At 35.9% G+C, this 15173-nt stretch overlaps 1 protein-coding gene across 2 annotated transcripts; it reads left to right on the top strand.

Moving 5' to 3' along the window:
* Nucleotides 1–2014: 2014 nt before the first annotated feature.
* On the top strand, nucleotides 2015–10894 carry LOC135771431 (P2Y purinoceptor 14). 2 transcript variants are annotated; one of them, XM_065281671.1, is made up of 2 exons: nucleotides 2015–2071; nucleotides 6540–10894. In XM_065281671.1, exon 2 carries the CDS (start codon nucleotides 6542–6544, stop codon nucleotides 7541–7543), a length of 1002 nt encoding a protein of 333 aa, XP_065137743.1. In that variant the 5' UTR covers nucleotides 2015–2071; nucleotides 6540–6541; the 3' UTR covers nucleotides 7544–10894. The 2 variants fall into 2 exon arrangements, with proteins under 2 accessions (XP_065137743.1, XP_065137742.1); XM_065281670.1 differs by having other exon boundaries at nucleotides 2040–2179.
* Nucleotides 10895–15173: the final 4279 nt, after the last annotated feature.

The raw sequence follows: 15173 nt of genomic DNA, 5'->3' as shown, positions 1-15173 counted from the left end.
AACGTTGCTATGGTTACAGTCCATATACATAATAGATTGCTAGGCTATTCCTATGCTATCTACAGTTTTATTACAAACAGCAACCTAAACTACAACATAACATTAATGTAGACTTAAACATGGTTATTTAAATAGTATATTTAAACATCACTGTTTAAAGTTTTTACCAGCCTTTGTATGGGAACCTATATTCATTGTTTGGCAAAAAGCAGTGTTCCTCTGTTTGTCTATGTTTTATATGTTAGTCTACATGTAATCCTTATATTGTACTGAAATGAGCTGTTTTCCTTGAGGCCTGATCCTCCAATAGCACTTTTGATAAGTTGTGTCAACCCAATGCATGCCAGGTTTGTGCTGTGAATCTGAATTAAAAGTGAATTAAAGAATAGAAATGAAAAGAGGTTGCATGTCTTGCCATGTTATTAGTCTATAGTTTGCATTACAGTGGGCTCTAGCTTTATTGTGTTTGGTATGTCTACCATCATTTACCAGACTTTTACCAGATCATTTGTCTATGTTTATGACTCTGACAGTCATTGTTACTGTTTTTTTGCCATAAGTCTTCACTGTGCCTATTCAAAGCTCGAGGGCCAACACATAACTTCTAGATTTATAAGCATCAATAAACTACATTTTAACATTTTATAATGCCTAGTCATACTTCTGTTATTTTGATGAAAGTAACTCAAAAGTAACGCAAAAGTAGTGTAACTCATTACAGTTCAGAGTCAGTAATATTGTAATGTAACTAATTACTTTCAAATGACAGTAATTTGTAATATATAATGTATTACACTTTGGAAGTACAGTAACTTGCCCAACACTGCCACACACCTATTTATCAGGAGTAAAAATACATGATTAATAATAATATAAATAGATAAAAAACAGACATTGTTGAAATTGTTATTAACGAATTGGGTATTTCACAATTAAACACAACTTAAATACACAATATATTTCTGAATAATTTCAGGCAAAGTGGCTTTGGCAATAGATGCCTGTTGGCATACACAGAACGCTGTCTGTCAATTATGTAATATAAAAGAATAAAGTGACTAGACTAATTTCTAAACATCCTATTGTGACTTGGCCACTTAAAAACTAAATAAAACTTCTCTTTAATAACATAGTGCAAACTCAAAACTGAAATCAATGTTAGCTAAATTAAACAAATGGCAGGTAGGCCTAAGTCAAAGACTGATGAGGGATGTCCATCTCCTCACTTCTCCAGATTATCCTCTGTGAGTATGTAGGTCTTGGTGGTCTGGATCTGGCCTATTTAACATCCCACTTGTCAATACTGCAGGGGAATATAAACGTATATGGCTGTACCACCAAGTTTTGGGGGTGTGGGTGGTTTCTGAGCACATCACCTCTGGCACAACTTAACCCAAGCCCTTTGGCACAAATCACCTCAGACCTACAAGTCTGAACAATCAGTATGATCTAGCAGTTAAGAGCTAACATTATGCTAAGTGTATAGACTCATTGTGTAGCCTGCTAAAGCACTAAAACATGTGTGAAATATAGAAATTTTACTTTGAAAGGAAAAAAACAGTTTTTGGAGCTAAAATGTGCCAAATCTCATGCCATGTGTCTCTCTTTTTTTGAGGATAAGTCAAATTGATGGCTTTTCAAAATTATGTGGTCACCTGACCAATTTCTTCTATGGTTTTCCAGAAACAATGGGTGGAACAACTTCACAAATCACCCCACTCTCCCTTAATCTCATTATTTGTATTTCTATATTTGTCTCTGAAAGTTCATGATCTGAGACACAGTTCATATATCAGTGAATCGTCTTCTGAGCTTCTGCATGAAAGAGCATAAAAACTCACTCGGGTACAGCAGGAAACTTAGGAGAAGGAAACTCTGCTTGTGTATACACATTAGTAGAGTAACCTCCTGCAGTGCTGAGCAAGTGTCTGCCCACGCGACATCTCATCCATTCTTTTAGTTCCTGTCATATAGAGCACGCCCACTTCCTTTATATATCATGTGAGGCTCATCTCACTATCTGATTTTTCTGCGCTTCTCTCTTATGATACATGCTGATTCAGCTCTTGAAGTAAGTTCTTTCTTAATGGAGTCTTTGATCAATTCAGTTTGCAAAGAATGAAACTATATTATTTGGAGTATTTTTAACTGAAGACGGTGCAAAGAGAAAATAAATAAGGTAAATAATATTGTTTGGTAGTGCAAGCAACAGGTGCACTTTAAATGTTGTCATTTTAATTAAAAAATTTTTTTTATAAAGTTTGATTGAAGAAAAGCAGTAGTTTACTGTGTAAAAAGGAAAATTGTAGGTAACTTATTCAAAACTAAACTAAATCATTTATTAATTAGCTGTGTTTTGGACTTAAATTGCTTTTTGACTAAAAGAGGAATCGTGTTTGCAAAGTGCTGAATATGCTCAGAGTTTCACCAAACAGAATCTAGAAGTTGCTGAAAAACTTATTTTGCAGTATTTTGCCAGTGACCTGCTTTCAAAATAACATAACTTAATATTGACTGATTTCAATAACTTTTAAAGTGTGTAATGAGTAATACAGTGCTGTTGTGATTACTTGGTTTTAATAAAATCTCTAAGCAAAATATCAACACACAATGTCAATTAGACCATTCAGCCCAACGAAAAACATGTATAATCTAACTGTCAACTCTCATGATTTGTTTAGGGTCTAAAGAAACCACGATTTAAATAGCTCAAAAACCATACATACTGAGACATTATTCTCTAAGTTTATATTTATCTCTCTAAGTTTTATATTTTTTGTGGAACCGATTATAAAATCTATTTTGATAAACATCATGCTTATGTTTGGAGTATGTATGAATTTAAAAAATCAGCATTAAAATGCTATTCTTTTTCTTAAGGTAAGAACTACATTAAAATTGGATTATGCATTATTTTGAGATACATTACAAGAGACACCTTAAAGGGATAGTTCACCCAAAAATGGAAATTCTGTCATCATTTTCTCACTCTTATGTTGTTACAAGCATGTATATATTTCTTTGTTCTGATAAACACGAAGGAAGATATGATCGGTGCTTATGATCGGTTTGGTTACAAACATTCATCAAAATATCTTCCTTTGTGTTTATCAAAAAAAGAAATGAAGAGTTTGGTTCCAAAACACGATAAACACCTTTTTTTTAATTAGTTACCAAAATGAGTATTGTATCTGTTCAGTAATAAAAGGTAAATTCTTAATTTTACACAAAATCTGATATCCACCGTTTTTACTTTTCTACTTTTTTTCCAAGCCGCGATAAACGGCAGTCCCCCTTCTCTGCAGAATTCAATAAATCCGCTAAACAAATCACAGCAAACTATTTCACTCATTGTAAACAATAATGGGGGCACGTTGAATACACAGGGAACCCTAGTTTTTTTTGTGTCAGTTTCTTGGTATAGAAAACACATTTTTACCAAAATTAGTCAAAATGGATTTATTGGTTATGGAGCCAAACTCTTCAAATATATACAGGTTTGCAACAACATTAGAGTGAGTAAATGATGACAGAATAATTATTTTTAGGTGAACTATACCTTTAAAGCTCCCGTTCTGTCTGTGTTTTTGAAGCTTTGATTGTGTTTATAGTGGGCAATATAACGTGTGTATTTATGTTTCATGTGTTTCAAAATGCAGTATTTTTCACAGAATTGACTTATCTGTGTAGTGCTGTTTTCACTGTCCTCAAAACAGGCTGATGTCTTCCTTGTGAAGTCCCTCCTTCAGAAATACGAATCGAGTTCTGATTGTGTAGTTTGTTTAGTGTGCTGTGATTCGATAGCAGCTTAGCTTAGCAGAGCCGTTTGAGCCAAAGCTGGTGACTGACGTATTCATGTGGGCGGAGTTTAACCAACAAACTGTTTTACTGACGTCATTAAAGCAGGAAATAGAGGACTGTAGTCCAAACCGGCCGTTTGCTCTAGGCTTTAAAAGAGGAGTTCTATTGAACAAAATATATCGCCTAGCAGTGAACTTTGAGCTTTATCATTTTACAGGTATTATTTATGCTATTATAGCAACATTACACACTAACTAGGGTTTAAAAAATGGGATCAGGAAGAACATTACTTTTAATGTCTGTTACTTTGATATTTTCAGGCACAAAATAAAAAACAGTTTTCATGGGCTAACTGTACAGTACATGCAAATTAATAAACCATCTGCATTTATACAGGATTTAAAGGGTTAGCTCATCCAAAAATCAAAATTGTGTCATTCTCATGTCATTCCAAACCCGTAAGATCTCTGGTCATCTCCGGAAACACCGTTTTTAAATGTTTTAGATTTAGTCAGAGAGCTTTCTGACCCTCCATTGAAAATGTATGTAGTGTATACTGTCCATGTCCAGAATGGTAATAAAAACATCATCAGAGTAGTCCATGTGACATCAGTGGGTCAGTTAGAATTTGTTGAAGCATAGAAAATACATTTTGGTCCAAAAATAGCAAGAATTACGACTTTATTCAACATTGTCTTCTCTTCCAGGTCTGTTGCGAATCCACGTGCATGACGCTGCTGATGTACGATGCTGCTGACGTGTTATCTGGTGTGCCTGAGCCTCATTTAAAGTCTGAGGGAGACGCACGCTGCATTCAAGCTATTCTACATTGTTTGTATTTTGGTATTGCTATATACACTCACCTAAAGGATTATTAGAATCACCATACTAATACTATGTTTGACCCCCTTTCGCCTTCAGAACTGCCTTTAATGTACATGGCATTGATTCAATAAGGTGCAGAAAGCATTCTTTAGAAATGTTGGCCCATATTGATAGGATAGCATCTTGCAGTTGATGGAGATTTGTGGGATGCACATCCAGGGCACTAAGCTCCCGTTCCACCACATCCCAAAGATGCTCTATTGGGTTGATATCTGGTGACTGTGGGGGCCATTTTAGTACAGTGAACTCATTGTCATGTTCAAGAAACCAATTTGAACTGCTTCGAGCTTTGTGACATCCTGCTGGAAGTAGCCATCAGAGGATGGGTACATGGTGGTCATAAAGGGATGGACATGGTCAGAAACAATGCTCAGGTAGGCCGTGGCATTTGAACGATGCCCAATTGGCACTAAGGGGCCTAAAGTGTGCCAAGAAAACATCCCCCACACCATAACACCACCACTAGCCTGCACAGTGGTAACAAGGCATGATGGATCCATGTTCTCATTCTGTTTACGCCAAATTTTGACTCATCAGAAATCGAGACTAATCAAACCAGGCAACATTTTTCCAGTCTTCAACTGTCCAATTTTGGTGAGCTCATTCAAATTCTAGCCTCTTTTTCCTATTTGTAATGGAGATGAGTGGTACCCGGTGTGGTCTTCTGCTATTGTAGCTCATCCGCCTCAAGGTTGTGCGTGTTGTGGCTTCACAAATGCTTTGCTGCATACCTCGGTTGTAACAAGTGGTTATTTCAGTCAAAGTTGCTCTTCTATCAGCTTGAATCAGTTGGCCCATTCTCCTCTGACCTCTAGCATCAACAAGGAATTTTCGCCCACAGGACTGCCGCATACTGGATGTTTTTCCCTTTTCACAACATTCTTTGTAAACCCTAGAAATGGTTGTGCGTTAGAATCCCATTAACTGAGCAGAGTGTGAAATACTCAGACCGGCCCGTCTGGCACCAACAACCATGCCACGCTCAAAATTGCTTAAATCACCTTTCCATCAAATTCTGACATTTGAACAGGTGTTCCTAATAATCCTTTAGGTGAGTATATGTCGCGGATGTCCTAATCCCTCAGACTGTAAACGAAGCTCTGGTGCACCAAATAACACATCAGCAGCATCACTGCAGTGTGGTGAATGCGGATTCACAACAGACCCGGAAGAGAAGACAATACTGAATAAATTAGTAATTTTTGGACCAAAATGTATTTTCAATTTTTAAACAAATTCTTACTGACCTACTGATGTCACATGGACCTCTTTGTTGATGTTTTTATTACATTTCTGGACATGGACAGTATACCGTACATACATTTTCAATGAAGGCTCTCCATTGTCAGAAAGCTCTCGGACTAAATCTTAAAAATCTTAAACTGTGTTCTGAAGATGAACTGAGGTCTTACGGGTCTAGAACGACATGAGGATGAGTCGTTAATGGCAGAATTTTCATTTTTGGATAAACTAACCCTTTCAAGATTTGTCAGGTTTCTCACAGGAAGTGACATACCCGCCCCTAGTCATTCAAAATGCTGGTGTTGTTTTTCTTGTTATATCTACAGATCCTGTAAATGTAACATGATTTTTAAATTTCGCAGTTTCTCCATCAACCGTCAAGAGCATGAACAAGGTTGTGAGAAAGCTGGTTAAGTCATTTACTGGGATAATGGGCAGAAATATATCTTTGTGGATCTGATTTTGCTTTAGCCGTTTATGACCTTTCCTTGATGAAAGATTTTTAATATTTAAATATATTTTTTTTCTGAGCATAACCAAAAAGACCTAAAATATGAAACGACCCCACAATATTCTCTCCAATCACTAACTAAGAGCTTTTGTTGTTGCAGATATGGATTACAGCAATGTTACTCAGACAGCAGGAGAAGGAAACGGCACAAATTTCCACAGTGTCTTCACACGTCAGGTTCTGCCTATCTTCTACTTGATCATCTGCGTTTTTGCCATCTTTCTCAATGGACTTGCCGCTTGGATCTTCTTCAGGGTTCAGAGCTCCTCAGTACTGGTGGTTTATCTAAAGCACATGGTGGTGGCAGATGTTCTGATGCTCTTCACCTACCCCTGGCGCATAGCAAGCGACTGGGGTTATGGCGGCGTGCAGCTGAAGGCCATTGTTTGCCGCTACACCGCTGTAGTTTTCTACCTTAGCATGTACACTGGAATCGCATTTATGAGCCTCATCAGCTTGGAACGTTATTTCAAAATAGTCCGTAGCACCTCAAGCGTATCGTCCTTTCTACAGCGTGTCACCATGGGAAGGGCTCTGTCGCTCTTAGCATGGATTTTTATGATCATCTGCATGTTGCCAAACTCCATATTAACCAACCAGCCCATTCCCAAGCAATATTCCTGCATGAGGCTAAAAAGTCCACTGGGTTTGCACTGGCATACTTTTTCAGCCCACTTCACTGTGGGAGTCTTCTGGGTAGCTTTTCTCTTGATGATATATTGCTACACTTCCATAGCTTTCCATGTGTACCGCTCGTATAGAAGAGTGCAACAGGACAGCAGCGAGGCAGGACGGCGGTCAAATCGAAGCATATTTAGCTTGCTGGCTGTGTTTGTGTTATGCTTCGTACCCTACCACATTTGTCGTGTGCCTTACACTTTTAGCCAAAGGCCCATGTCAGGTTATAGCTTTCACGAAGGCTTCATTCTCTTTCAGATGAAAGAAGCCACACTCTTCCTGTCCGCTCTTAACGTTTGCCTTGATCCCATTATCTATTTCTTCATGTGCAGAACATTCAGAGAATCACTTTTGCGAAAGATATATGCAAACAGTGAAAACAGAAGACCTTCCATAGGTATTGGGCTGAGCATCAGTAATCTTTGATAATCATCTGTAACCTTTTGGTGAAATGAGTAACTAAGCAAAAGGAAATGAGGGTTGGCCTTACAAAAATATCAACCACGCTTATGGTTTGCCTCGCATGCAACATTTAATAGCAATACAGTAGGTGAATTAGAAATAGTGATAAGACCAGACCAAAATAGTACTAGCAAAATTCAACACAAGCTAATCTAACATCTGTGTTGCTTGTATGCAGTGGCTCCAAATATTTGTATTTGGTGATTGTTGGAACCCTTTTGTTTTTTTCATTTAACAAAATATTAAATTAAGTAGCATCTGTAAACAAATAGCGCTAGACCTTTCTTATAACTTCACTTTGAGAATGACTTAACCAACTGGTTTCAAGGTCATTTCTTGAGGATTTGTGAAGTGACCAAAGTTCACACACCTTTTGTTCCCATATTTTGTGAAGTCTAATTTTACTTTAGTTTGGATTTTACTTACTGTTTTAGTTTTGTTTTTTCAGTACAAATATCAAAAATATTCTTAAATCAAGATGCATTTTCTTGATAAGCACCCAAGAAAATAAGTCTAGTTTTTAGACAAAAAATATACAATTTAGGTGAATTTGTGAAACACTTAATTCAAGAAAAAAAATTTCACGCCATTGGCAGATTTTTTTGTTGCTATTTTAAGCACAATTTCACTATAAATGATTTCCTTAGGAAACTTATTTTCTTAGATAATTTTGCTCATCAAGAAAACACATCTTGATTGAAGAATTTTACTTGTACTTAAAACAAGACAAAAATACAAAGTAAGTCATTTTTTGCACCATAAGTTGTGCTCTAGTCCTGCTATAGCATCACTTATGGTTCTACATAGGTGCTATATATTATTTAAAATGGTTCCTCTATGATTACAAGCCACTTTTAGGCACTTTTGTGTGTATCTAAAGAAATCACAAAATGTTATTTTAATTGCAGACTTAGATTAGCTGTAAGACTGATTGGGTAAATGCCAGTCCAAGGGGCTTTGAGCTTAAAAAAAACCCTTCTGATATGATATAAGAAAGATATAACTATTACCATAAGGCTTTACATTTCACAGTACAACAGTTTGAGAAAAATGAGGGACAAACTGTAGATAACTGTAAAAAGTTTAAACTGTTTTAAAAGTTTAGGATCACTTAATTATTTATGACAAACTTGAAATTATAAAATAACACACATGAAATTATGAGAATTATGTTATTACTAAAACCTGTTGTACTTTATGATCTCAAGAGTAGTAGTCATATTTTGCCTAAAACAGGCAGAAATGTAGCCTACTCTTGACATTTTTTTCCAACAGCATCTAAAGATGCTTTGTAAACAGTATTGAAATAAACTTGCATTCAAGTAAACAGAGTATCAGCTGTGTTGATACTGATGGCAGGGTTACTGTTGTTTTGTTTGTTTATATGGTTACTGTTTAGACCGTAACTCACATCTCACAAAAACCGCATCTCCAAAAACTCCATGTGCTTCCTGCCAAGATTTAATCATGACCCAACATAACAGAGGCTATAAACTATAGGAGTATCGCTCTCTTAATAAAACAATATTACTTATATTAACAATAAAAACATCAGGAACATCCTTATTGTGGCTTAATCTTGAAATTAACTTTGTTAGCACATGCAATTTACTGTAACATATAAACATCATTTGTTTATTTATACTAATAATTGGACTCAAACAAATGTGGGGTTGTTTCAACCCATGGCTATGTAAAATATGGATAAACACAATAATTTTGTTTAAATAAGCCTATTTTGGTCTGTTTCATCCCATGACTGGGTGAAATATGGACATTTTCTGGGTTCATTTAAATTAGTGGTTAGGTTTGTCAATATTTGACCCAACCATGCATATTGAGAGCTTTTTGATAATGTTCAATTTTATTTTTGTATTGTTTGTTTTCTAGTTTATAGCTTACAGTATAAATGTACAATGGATAGAAAAAAATACATCATCTTTCAATCATTTTGCAACGTAACGATTTATAACATAACGGCAAAATTTCAGATCAAGTTTTATGTAATTATATTGTGAACACTCTCAGAATAAAGGGTACAAGAAGGTACAAAATATACTTTTGTACCTAAAAGGTGCATATTGGTACCTCATAGGCATTGGTCCCTTAGGGTGTACTCACATTATGTGAACTGTACCATACCTGAGTACATCTGACCCCAAAGAGCGGTTAGTTTGGCTAGTGTGACCGCTTTGTACTGGGTGCGGTACGCTTAACTCTTTCCCCGCCATTGACGAGTTAACCAGGTGGTGCTCTTACCCAACTTATTAAACCTGGAAGTATCCCCTTAGAGTAAACAGTTTAAACTTTGTGTAAGTTTTGATCAGGGCACTTAATCTGATTTCTAACAAAAGTCCTTCACAAAAATTGAATTATCTCTGAAGAAACCTACCCATATTTAAGATGATATAAAAAAGAGCAAATGAGGATGAGGATAAAAGGTTTTTTTTTTTTAAAGAGGCTCTGTTCTTTCATATGATATGTTTTTATAAATTTAAAGAAGAACATTTTCTGGAAGCCATTAAACTTTTGTGAAAATCATTAAAATGCTGGCAACTTTTATTAACGCTGGCAGGGAAAGAGTAAAGCGTACCTTTGTACGTTTTGCGCAGGTGGTCTCAGGTACACTTTGCTTTGATTCTGGGGCGGGACGTGGAACTGAATGCAAAACTTCAGCTGTCACTGTAAACTTGGGTATGGATCATAAACAGAGGTGTATAATACTTAAGTATTTTGGTTACATTTTCCAAGCATCTGTGCTTTATCAGAGTGTTTGTCTTGGGAAAAAAATTATTTTCTTTACTAAAAAATTTTCACTATATTCTAAAGCATAGAATCATACTGTGATTCATTATATATTGCATATTAAAATTGATTTAATGCCTAATTAAATTAACTAAAAAATGTGTACTTACTTTCTTGAGTAAAAGTACGCAGATAATTTTTACTTAAGTAAAAGTACAAAAAATGACTAGATGTTTAATGTACTTAAATATTAAATATAAACCAAAATAATGTGTTTTGGAATGTATGCTTTCCAAAGAAAAACACTAATACAATATGAATACTTGAAAATTTACTTTTATGTAGAAAGTAAAAATACTTTAGTACTATACAACTTTGATCATAAAGTGTAGTGTGGGTGCAGACGAGCAGGGAAGTGGGGAGGATAAATAGTACATATTTGGACCTTTTTAAAGGTACCGTCCGAGTGACAACTTTTGTATCTTTCTTTTTGAGAGTGTATACTGGTTTCTTTAATTTGTCAATAATTTGTTATGTAGTTGCACTTTCCACTGAAAATAAACTTTTTGTAAGCGAGCTATCTATTCAGTCTGTGTTGTGATTTGTTTTATTCATTTACAATTTAATCCCATCAAGTCCTCTGAGTTCCAGAGATGGTTTTAGTCTGAATGACTTTTGCATGATTTAAAAATACAACAAATTAAAAAATCTACACAAACTAAAAGACAGAAATGTGTAAAATAATAAACATTACAAATCTTAAATTATATTATACAAAAATTGAGCAATCAAATTTGTGTTTTACACTCTTAAAATTGATGTGTTAAAAATTTACACAAAATATGTGTAAAAGGATTCTAACACATTTTTGTGTTGGAACTGACACATAATGTGTAAATATTATGCTTAACTGCTTACACAATGAATGTGTAAAACACATTAACCAGTATACAATAAAATGAAATGCATAATTATTGTAGTTTTAATGGCGTGCACTGACACTGATTATCCTGTACTTTTGTTTGTTATAAAAACCAAATATCATATATAACACATTCCTTCATCAAGTATAAGATGTTTGTGCAACAGGAAATATACAAGCAAGTTCAGTCAAAAGCACAAATAAGTCTGCACCTCACCACAAAGATAAATAAAAAATATAAAGTTTTACAATGCAACTTTGTCCTTAGTCAAAACGATTTGCCCAGGAACAGATAATATATTTATGAGACCAAAGATTATCCATAAGACAGTACCGAAAATAAAACATATATAACACTGTTAACCACTACTAACACATAACACCCAGCAAACAGCGGTGATTTTCAGAAGGACTTGCCGAGATCAAGCTGCGTTGGGCGGGGTACATGAGCGCTAAGTACCCCTTGGTTGTCTGGATCAGAACTCCGAAAAAGTCGGGGCAGATTTTTTAATAAACGCTCTCTTTATAAACCGACCGCAAATTTCAACTTTTTTTACATACATTCTCGCCTAAAAAGCTTTTGAACATACACTTTGTGACACAATAAGAGTAATATTTCAAACATTATGCAGGCGTTCTCTTCCATTGGTGGCTGTCGTAAGTTCACACGAATCTGCTGATGACGTTTCACATGGACAGACATCTACACATTATTGCATTTTTAATTGTATTTTTTGCGTGTGTTATTTTTATTTCATTATTATGAAAATCATGATCATTATTATTGAGCCTTGGCTGGCAGTCTGTTTTGAATTTGTTTTATTGAAAAAACAAACACACAACGCATATTGGGTTGCGCCTGCGCAGTGACGTTTTTTTCCAACCGCCTTTCCAGTCAAGAGGTCAAGAATGTTCCTGTCTGCATCAGGTAAGAAATTAAATTAAAAATTACATTTATAATATGATATCTATTTTTCATATAGTGTAAGAAACTTTCGTATTAATTGTGCAGGAGACTGTTAATTTAAACTTTATTATGGTAATGTAAAATGCTCGCTCGTTTTGCAAAGTTACGTTTGGAGATTCATGTTAACAGTCACTCATTGTTTAATGAAAGGCACATTGGACTACGGGTTAGTATGTGTGACACTTGCAAGACTTTAACGTAAATCTTAAACACTGTGTCCTAAATAGACGTGACACGCGGTAACAGGTTTCTTTTCAGTTTATGTCCTTACGTTATAGGACGGGTCATTATAAATTATGCCTTTCGATTATCGCAACGCCTCGTCGCGTTTGGTTAAGCACATGGTGGAACAGTATGCACATCACTGTACCGTACACTTGTGAGCGGCATGACGAGACAAAAGACGGTAAAACTCATTATTAATCGGTGCTGCTGTACATTTGTGACCAGTCACGGAAAGTAGGGACACAAGTCGGATCTGGGCATTTTGAGTTATTCACAGATTCTGAAAGTGCAGTTTCTAAGCTTTCCAACGATGTGTAACACATGGAAATCTGATAAGATTTGGAGAAGTTGTGGCCATTTGAATATAGGAACTCAGAAATACTCAAACCGAGAAAATCGAGACGAAAGGGACTCTTCTTTTCAGCTGGGGGAGAAAATAGGGCTCATTTACATCTCATTTAGCTAAGCCATGCCCCCTGTAAAACCCTTTTTGAGATGTTCTAGCATCATATGTAGTATTTTATGACCAAATGACAACCCGCAAAAATAAACATGACTCTTTTACCTTTGTGGGGATCACAAGTCGAATCCAGTCTGTTTCAGATTATCCAATGACCATATTTGTCCACAAATGCGTATAATCCGTGAAATATAGATTGTTTACATCAGATTTCGCATGAATGTCTGGTAATACAATATAATATATAATCTGAAGACTATTTAAATCGTAACATGTAAGGGTATATGAGCTTACACCTCCGTTAAACACATGAACCCGCCTTCAAAGTTTGTATTTAAAATAGGGAAGTAGTATAATAGATCATCCAAACAGCGCCGTCGAAAACGTGACATCCTTTAGAGATGTTACCAATGGCTCGCTCGTTTCTCCATCAGCCAATGACTTCATGGAAAATATTGATAGACAAAACATGTAGCCAATTATATGAAGAATACAACTATATCTGTGTAACTTCTGTGTGTTTGGACTCATGCTGCGCTGCAAGAACTGACATACAGATGACGTCAAAGTACCGCGAGAGCGAGTCGAAATTAAACTACTCCGTAAGATTTCTTGAAGAGCTCTCGCGGTACTTTGACGTCATCCGACTGCGGCGCCGCATAAAGTCAGTGACGCGGCTGACGTACGATGCGGCTGACTGTTATTTGTTCCGCCCCAGCTTCTTTTATTTTTCTTTTGTTTTGTGCGCCCGAGCTTTACAGTCTGGGGAGACGCAGGCTATAAGTTTGAAAAAAAAAAAAAACTTAGCAAACATGTCTGAGGAACAGGGCAGCGCGTCACTACAGTCACGTGACTTCACGCTCGAGCCGGAAGAGAAGACAATGCTGAATAAAGTCGTAATTCTGCTATTTTTGGACCAAACTGTATTTTCGATGCATCAACACAATCTTCCTGACCCACTGATGTCACATGGACTACTTTGATGATGTTTTTATTAACTTTCTGGACATGGAAACCATACATAGATTTTCAATGAAGGGGAAAGCTCTCGGACTAAATCTAACGATAAAACATCTTAAACTGTGTTCCGAAGATGAACGGAGGTCTTCCGAGTTTAGAACGACATAAGGGTGAGTCATTACTTACATTATTTTCATTTTTGGGCGAACTATCCTTATTTAGTAGTCACGCTGTTCCCTTTGGGGGCGGAGGCGAAAACAAAAGCTTATACAGTATGTAAATATACACACAGATAATGACGCCCCCCGCTGCATGCTAGAATCTCCGGAAAAACAAGCCTATTTTAACCGCAAAATGTACGCTTTTAAATATACAAAAACTGCTATCTCAAACATGGAGAGGCTTCTTCGTGATCTCAACTAACAGATTCTGCAATAAAACGAAAATCACAAATTTCGGAAAAAAAAAACTTTGTTTCTCATTTTCTCGAAACTTGTGCTGCCGACTTGAGTCCCTGGTTTCCGTGACGGGTCACATTTTGGATGATGCACAGCCACATTTTATAATACTGTTTTTTATTTTCGTGTCGCGCCGCTCGCGTTCAATATAAAGTTAGACAAGACGCAATTAATTACTGGGAGAGTAGGGGTCTAATGGTAAGAGTAGGGCTGCAACTAACGATTACTTTAATAATCGATTAATCTGTCGATTATTTGTTCGATTAATCGATGAATCGGATAAAAAAACGAAAAACAAGAAAAGCATTCATTTCCAACCCCTTATTCAAAACAGAACTAAAAGAGAAGAAATTGCACAAACATGTTGCTCCTTGAACACACCTGAGCTGTTACAATAATAATAAAATAAAATAAAAATGGACTAACACAAAAACAATACACATGTATGCTTTACATCTGCCAAATATATAGACTTTTTATGATGCAAGAGAGGCTTCTTGATGGGATCAAAAAGATATGAGTACACTCTCAGAAATAAAAGTACAAAAGTTGTCACTGGACAGTACCCTTTCAAAAAGGTACACCTTTACCAAAAAGTGCATATTAGTACTTCAAAAGTACATATTGGCAGTTCAAAGATACATATTTGTACCTAAATGGTACATATTAGGACCTTTTATAAAGGGTACTGCCCCAGTGACAGCTTTGTACCTTATATTTGACTTTATGTGTTTTCTCTGATCGGATAGCTATCTCATTTGTTAAAACATTTACATTTGGCCACATAAATGCGTCTTGTGAAAACGGAAGATGCGTCTTCTACTCCCGCGCATAATGCAAATACACCATTCATTACT

Source organism: Paramisgurnus dabryanus, chromosome 8, assembly GCF_030506205.2.
Source record: "Paramisgurnus dabryanus chromosome 8, PD_genome_1.1, whole genome shotgun sequence".
In the NCBI taxonomy this organism is placed as follows: Eukaryota; Metazoa; Chordata; class Actinopteri; order Cypriniformes; family Cobitidae; genus Paramisgurnus; species Paramisgurnus dabryanus.
This window is presented reverse-complemented; position numbering and strand designations above follow the sequence as displayed.